Below are 8680 nucleotides of genomic sequence, written 5' to 3'. Positions count from 1 at the left end.
TTTGAAGATGAATGGACAAAACATGCGATTATTTAATAAAAGGTGATGTTATAGATTAAAATACCAGTTTAAACTACTTACCCATTATCCCATTATCCACCTGAACCAATTATAATATTAAAGAACTGCTTTCGTATTATTAATTAAAAAATAGTTTCTAATTTTATTTTTGGTTCTTTGAGCACATTTTGTTGCTAATTCTAGAGGACTTCCCTTCAAGTTCAACTTTTAATGCAGGAGTACTGCTGTACATTATAGGTACTTGGACTGAAGTAAATGAAAATTAAGCCTCTGAATTTATATGTTTTACTTCTGCTCAGTAACATATTAATGCAAAACTTAAATACAAAGCATAATTAGCACATTAAAATGTGTCAGTATGGTAGTCCAGTTGTTAATAATACAGTGTATTCACTTAGGTATTTTTAACAAGGAAGGAGTTCACAATTTATTTATTTTTTTTGTATTTTTTTAAGATCATTTGACCCAAACTTAGTTGTTAAATTCAGCGCTTTTATTTTGAAAGGTAGAATTGGTATTGTTCCGGTTTATATCCGGCTTGTCTGTGTGAACTTGACTCACTATGTTTCCGGGTAGGCGCTCCTGGCCTGACAGTTCCACACAGACCTGTCAGTCTGCTCTCATCAGTCGGTTGGTCTCAGAGGATCCCAAACGCCCCAGGCCCCTTTTCAAGACGCACTGTCAAACTTAATTACTGCTGTCCGCAACAGTGGCTTAAAAAGTTTAGTGTGTTGACTCCAGTTTGTGACCAACGAGGCAAAAGATACTAAATGGGGGAGAAACAATAGTCCTCTCACTCATCGTCATTGTTGGATTAGACCCATATACACATGACACACTTACAGTTTGATCTTTATTGAGGTCACACTATTTACATTTCCCTTGACCAAACCATATGGTACCTTTACAATAGGGAAGTACTGAATTCATGCACCTTGTTAGCCTCTGTTGTTAACTTACTAAAAATAGCTGGAGTGGAAAGAAACTAATCAAAAGTACTGCTTTTAGTAGAAGTAAGCCGCCCTACATTTTTGTACCAGACGTCATACCTCTTTTCCTTTCTAACAGTCTTTTAATGGCTTAGGGTACTAGTCAGGTTTTAAAAAGGCAAAAATCAGGCTGTCCAGTGACGCTCTAACAGCACAATTTAAAGATATGGATTTAAATGTGCTTTGTAGATATTCACTCTTATAAAGCAACTTACACGTATAAAAACCTTCAGTGGCCGCAACTTTAAAGAGCATAACTGTGTCCCTTCATGACTCAGCAGCTATGAACAGTTGCACAGGTGTAATGGCTTCTTACAGCTCACATTGGCCCTGAATTATCTATACATCCATGCATACTATTTTGATATGTTAACTTAGGTGTGACTGACAAAGCATGTCAGCCTAAAGTGAGACATTCCTGTTTACATTCAGCACAACTCTAAACCATACATATTACATTTATTACTAAGCAATAAAGTGTTAGTGTCACTGTTGTTAGTATGCTGACAAACACAGAATTAACAGTTTCACTTGTAATCAGTGTCCTGACAATGCAAAATTCTGAAACTCCTTTATGTGGTTCCTCACACAACACCTTGAAAACCTACTGCCATAATAATAATACACCTTACATCATGTCATTCTGTGCTGCCATGCTTTTGGCGCCAGTATATGCATTTTTATACTTTTATGAAGCTAACAAATTATTACCAGGTTCTCATTCTGTGATTGACAATATACATTTTACTTAACAAAACAAACCAATAAAGAAAAGGTGGGAGTGGAATCAGTGGTTCAGGGCTTTGTACAGATGAAGTACTAAGCGATTGTAAATTCAATCTCATCTATCTCTTCCTCTGTGTCCTCCATGTTCTTGGCTGCTCTTTCAGCTCTCGCTCTCTCACTGGCCGGGATGTAGTTGTCCTCAATGAAGCCATCGTCATCTTCCTCGCTTGCAGTAGCAATACAGTGAGGGTCCATTCCACGTCCACTGTGCAGAGCAAATTCCACCTCCATGCCTGGAAGCAGTGATAGAAACACAAGAGACCAGCAGTCATGTGAAGGTATGTGTATGTCCTGTACAGAATGTCATTCTGTTGGTGTTTGCACTTTTAAAAACTGTTCTCCACACAGTAGGTGAACCGGAGATATAGGCTGTTGTGTCAAGTTGATATACAACCTGAAATTTCAAGATACTGAACTGGATGTCAGCTGAAGTTTGACAGAAATCATTGTTTTCTCAGTTCACTTGCTGAGTGTGTGTCACAGAAAAAAATGTCATTGATGCTGTCATATATTCTTTTTCAAATTAGTTTTTACAAATTCAGACTACTCTACATAAAGCAGAAGAAAACATATTATGAATGTAAAACATAACTGTAATTCAGTCATAATTTAGGCAACACTCATTGTGTGAAACAACCGTGGACGTTGTAGTTAAATGTATAATGAGCATGATGATTTATTTTTCCTGGTAAGGATATGCTGCTACCCGTCTGTCTTTTTGTGCTAAGCAGTAGCATAAAATCACTTTATGTATTTTTTTGCTAAAAAAGCAGGTACTTGCTTTAGTAGGACACTGATGAGAGCAATGTGAATGCTGCAGGTCATAAAATCAAAACAGCATGCTAAATGATGTGCAACACCTTTCATATTGCACAGTTATTTAATCTTAATCTAAAAATATTGATTAGCTGGCAAATCAGAGGTATTAAGGATACACATTATGTTTTCTAAAACATAAACTTTATCACCTACTGTCTAAGAGGGAGAAAACAAATTGTTGTGAACTACAAAGTAGCTGAATAGTAATTTTTTAGCTCCTAAAAGTTCTAGTCATTAGTGTAGCACAACAAGAAATATATTACATGCTATTGGTCACATGCTAAATTACTTCCTAAGACTTAGTGAGTAAAAAAACAAACCTGATGGTTCACACTGGCTGAGAGTGTCTGTCTCCCTGAGCCGTGTGTGTCGGTAGCTGGCCAGGTAGCGCCGGACCACCTGGCATTTAGCCAGAAGGGCGATGAGAATGGAGACAGAAATGGCTGTGACCAGGACAGCTACCAGGAACTCCCAGTTGTGATTGGTATATTTTTGTGTCTGGCTTGTCAAAGTGTCTGTAAGAGAGGAACCAAATCTGACTTAGTCAGTCTGTTGTGGTTGTGAGGCAGCCCACTGTGGAAATCATCTAAATGCCCAAACCCAGCTTAATGCCCACAAGCATAATGCTAATTTAAACAAATATTTTATTTAATTTCAGGGTCAGTGCACTTTTTTTAAAGATCACTATCTTTTACTAAATGAAATTATCCAATATGGAGCAGATTCAGTGAATTTTTTTTATAAATAAATTAGATCTTTTTGACTTTGCAGATGTAACTGAATTCTTACCATTTTGTGTTGCTGCTGGCGTAGATGGAAAGAGTGTGCCATTTGATAATAGCTCCATCTGGCTTTGCTCTTGTTTGTGCAGTCCCTTTTGGGGAGTGGCTTCTCCTGTGTGACTCAATTAGCTTCTTTTTGTATGAAACCTTTCTGTTGCGTTGGGGCACCATTAACTCTAGCATGAAACCATGAATTGTGGAACAATATCACGAATACTTCAGTCATCAAAGTAGTTATGTGACCTGCTTGTTGAGTGTCCTTCTTTGTACAAGATCCAGCAAAATGGATAAATGCTGGGATGAAGGTAATCCCTCATCAAACAAATGTTGTTAATGTGTAAAGCTGACTTGTGTTATATTGTCTTCAGCAGGTAAAGGTTAAATGGGATTAAATGTTGCAGAGGAGGCATCTCCCCAGATGAGGGGGTAGTTGTCTGGATGATTTCTGTTGACCAGGAACGAGGTGAACTTCCACAGCTCCACTAGGCGGCAAGGTTGAATGACCGGGCACTCTGGTCAGTGACAAGTGATAGATGGTGGCAGCGATGTCATCCAGTATGAAGTATGAAGTCTCTTGGAGCAATGAAACAGGCCTTTCAAGAAAGTGGATAACAAATAGAAATCAGTATGACTCTTTGTATTTGACATAGTTACCAACAAAATCAACAGTAAAATAAATCCCCCCCAACACCATGTGCAACGTGGCTTTCAGTTATTATGGATCCAGCTGACTGTCTGGATCCTGTTAATTCCCTTAAAGTTATAATTGAGGGAGCTCAGGAAGATATCGTTCACAACAGGAAAAGTGTGGAGCAAACAGGAAGCTCCACATATTGTAGGACCTTCCTCCATAGATCTGGCTGGCTAAAAACACTAATTTATGTCTGTGCTGTGTGTGTGGAAAAAGACTGAGTGTGTACACTTTAAAGCTTCCTACAATACAGCACCACATACTTACAGATTCTAAAGGGACAATGAAAAATAGCCTACCAGATGTTATCTGTTTAGAACAATACATGATACAATACATTTAAAAGGTTTTCATTGAGACACACAAGACACTACATGCTAATTACTGTTTATTAACTGTGGCCAGAGCCAGGTTAGCCCTGTTCTTCAGTCTTTATGCTAAGCTAAACTACCCTGCTGCTTTATAGTTACAATACACAAATGAAAGTGGAAAGCTAATAAACTTATTTCCCATAATCTAGAGGTCCAACTTTTATTATAAACCTCGCTGTTTTTTTGTTTTGTCTTATCTTGAGCCTATATTTTCAATTGTCCCCATCCAGTTGTATCATGGATTCAAGACCTCTACATTTTCTCTTGTTGATCTATATGAGCTGGCAGTAAAAGCTTGATGATTCTCTGAATGCAAATACAAAAGCATCATTCATCGTATTTAGCTATTGGAAAAGAGAGGACCTCTGTGTACAGCTATGTGAAAATTTGCATGTGGACATCTACAACTTAGCTCCATGTAATATATACTAGAACTGGGAAGAGGTCAGACAGGTTCTGTTCATGCTGTATGCACTGTGCACTCATATGCCTGGTTAGCACCTGTATTTTTAATGTTCTAGATGTTGATTTTTTTTTTCCTTGAGATGTTTCAGGTTATAGTTTTAAATAACATTCAATATTTTCTTTGATTTTTCAATTCCTGCCTCCTCTTTCATTGATTATGCTACACCACTGAAACATTGCATCCAGAGGAAAAAATAAATCCTGCATTCACCATTTTATAGTTTTATTGAAGTAAAAGCAGGAAAATATTACGTCTTTATGAAAATAAAGTGTAAAGTAGTAATGAGAACCTATACGTAGCTACTATAGCTGTCCGATGAATTCCGTTGCCAGCATGAAATGAAAGTACTCAAGTAAAGGACATGAACCTGGAAGTACTTGAGACTGGTTCCAGTAAAGATCCAAAGTTCCTCCAGTATTTTCAAAAGAGCAAGAAGTTTGTTAGACAGAGAGGAACGTGTAAGAATATATCCAACCTTATAACAAATATCCTTTTTGTGTCTCTTTAGTTGCTTGAATAAATTAACACTAAAACTAGAACTAATTATATTTTGACACCCACACCTCTGGAATGAAGAGGTAGGGTTAGATTTCTCTCTTGCCCAATTTCTTGGCTTCGAGGTGATTTTTCACAGCAAGTGGGGGTCCGGCCGCTCAGAGCCAGCCATTAGGCCTCTTCCCCTCGGTCTTCTAAAGCTAATCTCTTCAGCTGTGTTGGCTGTAAACACACCAACGGGGCTGCTTTTATCTCTTCCTGCTCTGTCCTCATGCAGGCAAAGCACAACAAAATATACACACTAAGCAGCACAGTACTGGGAGCTATAGAGGAGAAGCCTTGGAGCGAGAAATTTACTGACTGTGTGTGTCAGATGTAACAGTAACAACAGACTGTGAGCTTTTCTGTGCACTGGTACTGTACATTTGTTTGCATTTGTATGTGAACATACACGAGTTAGAGGCTACACATTTGCATCTCTATTGCAGGCGTCTAGAGTCAGTTTTTCTTATTCGTTTTCTGTTTCTGTGCCCCAAATTGTGCTTTGAATGTCAGTGTATAGACACTAATGATGCCCAAGGGGTGTGCAATGTTCTTTCTGTCATTACACTGAATTAAACATCCAAATTATATTCCTCTCATTGAGTATGGTCAGATTCCTTTGAACAGACACATTAGCTGTAAGTCATTTTACGGACTGAATTTTGATTATGCTTTCTGGGTTGGCACAGTATTTCACATACAGCATGTAACCAAAATCTTGAGTCAAATTTAAAAAACCTAATAAAATTACAAGAAACTTTATTTAAAAACTGCTTACGCCATTTTGCTTCTGTAACAAGTTGTATAAATCATATGTGACAGAGCAAACATCTCGCTCTCCCCAGCTGCAATAATCACAGGTATTCAGTCTTTGTAGATACAAGCAGAGCCGTCCTTCAGCTGACCCTCACCCCAACGAGCTACAGAGCAGTGTGCAAGCCTCCCTCTTTCCTTCTTATCCCACTGCCAAGTTCTATATTTTTGTTTTGCTTTCAAAGTGTCTGGAGGAGTCAGGCTGTGCCATTGTTTGTCAGGAATAATGGCATAAGGTCTGAGAGAGTAGTGAGTTAAAAAACAGCTGGCAGTGGCACTGTTTACAATCATGATTATTTTATTCACATACTGCCAATCAGGCTGGCTTTGAGGTAAAGTTAACTATTCTTAAAAAAAACTACACCTTTTAAAAATGATTACTCAATGAACTTTTGTTGTTTTAACTTTATTTTTAATGGACGCAAGGTCAAAATAGCTTAGGTGTCCTCAAATGTCATGTTTGGTTTAATCACAGTGTCAACAGAGAGACCACAGGGACACAATGAGAAAATAACCGCTAATAAAGCAAACACATGAGATAACCTGCATTATAACCTCAAACAGTGATATTTAATATTTAAAGATTAGCTTTAGCACCAGGCTCCTTTATCAAATAAATACTGAAGACCTGAATGTGTGCTTGAAAAAATAATAAGTATAATCTAATGCAAATGAGTTGTTAATGGGGCAGAACTGTTTTGAGTGAAAACAGTGGTCAACATCTACATGTGGGTCAGAAAGGTCCCATAGGAATATCCATCCATCCATCCATCCATCCATCCATCCATCCATCCATCCATCCATCCATCCATCCATTATCTATTCCTGCTTATTCCTTAACCAGGGTCACAACGATCTGTTGGAGCCTATCCCAGCTCTCTTTGGGTGAAAGGCAGGGGTACACCCTGGACAGGTCACCAGTCCATCACAGGGTCATATAGAGACAAACAAAGACAAATGAACACACACACTCACACTCACTCCTATTCACTCCTATGAATAGCTGTCATTTTAAAGCTTTATATTACTCCCTCTCAGTCTCTTTCACTCACTCTCTCTCTCACACACACACACTCTTCTCTCTCTCTCTCTCTTTCTCTCTCTCCTCTCTCTCTCTCTCTCCTCTGTCTTTCTCCTCTCTCTCTCTCTCTCACACACTCTCCTCGCTCTCTCTCTCCGCTCTCTCGTTCTCCTCTCTCTCTCTCTCTCTCTCTGTCTTTCTGTCTCTCTTTACAAATATATAAATTGCGCTTGTAAATTTTTGAGCTTACTGTGCCCTTTTGCCCTAACTTAAGAAGAGAGGTGCATTTTATCTATCAGCAGATGCAGGAAATGAGGTTCCTGAAATGTACATTCTTTGGTTATGTATCTTTTCTGTACCGAGACAAAGAGACAACAGCCTTCAGCAGCCACTGCAGTACTGAATAACACTGAGCTTAATATGAAGAAGTTAAAGGATGAATTCTACTGTTGCAGTGCTCAGAGCAATAGTAATGTTTTCATACAGCTCCAGTCTGGCAGCACCTTTTTCAGAGTGTTCTTCTTTTTAGTCAAAATCAGAAGTAAATCTATCAACACTGATCTAGGATTTGTGCATTTTTAGCTTATGTAGTGCCACATTTGAGTACATTGTATGGCCATTACTACATTATGTGTTTGCAAGACAAGCTCTGGCTCAGACAGCAGTCACATGGTATTTACACAGTATGATACAAAGTGCTCGCTTTTAGAAAACCAGCCATTTATTTTGACTCTTACCTGGACAACTGTCTGTGTAGGTCAGTGTTGTTCACCTGCTGTCTGCCTGTTCTCACATGTCCCCTGTGTTGGCTACATTTTCTTTTGCTCTGTCTGTAAAATGGAGAAATGTTGAACAAAGGTTGAGCAAGATGTTACCTTGCAGTTGCTTCCCAGAAGGACAAGTTAATGGATAACTTTGTAACCAAGGTGTGCTCCCTCCCGCCTACTATTGCTCCCCTTTGGCCAATGGCACAGCAGACCTGGTCAGAGTCAGTGTTGTAAGTCAGTAGCGCCAAACCAGGAAGAGAGAGAAACATGACTTATGAACAGTGTGTTATATTTACATTAGTGCCACTGTGCCTGTAAAACAGTAAGCAACCAGTTAAACCTGCTTTTTGCAAATATATGTTCTGTTTGTGTAGCTACAGTTCAAATGAGTAATCAATCTTTGATGTCTGCTTTGTGCTGCTTTTGCTGCTTCTTGTGTATGAGAAACAATAAATCAGCAGTAAAACAAACACTTTTTAGTCCTAAATTAACACAATTGTGCTTTAAGCCCCAGATTATTTTGTGTAAAAAAAAAAAGCACTTCAGCATATGCACTGTTATCATAAGCTTCATAATTTAAATGTCGACACCACTATTATGAGAATCTTTTATTTTTG

The 8680-nt window shown here is 38.4% G+C and overlaps 1 protein-coding gene across 1 annotated transcript; it reads right to left on the bottom strand.

Annotated features, from left to right (window-relative positions):
* Nucleotides 1-857: 857 nt before the first annotated feature.
* Nucleotides 858-8197, bottom strand: c4h1orf210 (chromosome 4 C1orf210 homolog). Its single transcript, XM_026322958.1, has 4 exons — nt 8034-8197; nt 3405-3990; nt 2936-3130; nt 858-2029 (listed from the first exon to the last, which is right to left on the bottom strand). Exons 2-4 carry the CDS (start codon nt 3460-3462, stop codon nt 1830-1832), a joined length of 453 nt encoding a protein of 150 aa, XP_026178743.1. The 5' UTR covers nt 3463-3990; nt 8034-8197; the 3' UTR covers nt 858-1829.
* Nucleotides 8198-8680: the final 483 nt, after the last annotated feature.

The sequence above is a fragment of the Mastacembelus armatus genome, chromosome 4, assembly GCF_900324485.2.
Source record: "Mastacembelus armatus chromosome 4, fMasArm1.2, whole genome shotgun sequence".
NCBI classification, from domain to species: domain Eukaryota; kingdom Metazoa; phylum Chordata; class Actinopteri; order Synbranchiformes; family Mastacembelidae; genus Mastacembelus; species Mastacembelus armatus.
This window is presented reverse-complemented; position numbering and strand designations above follow the sequence as displayed.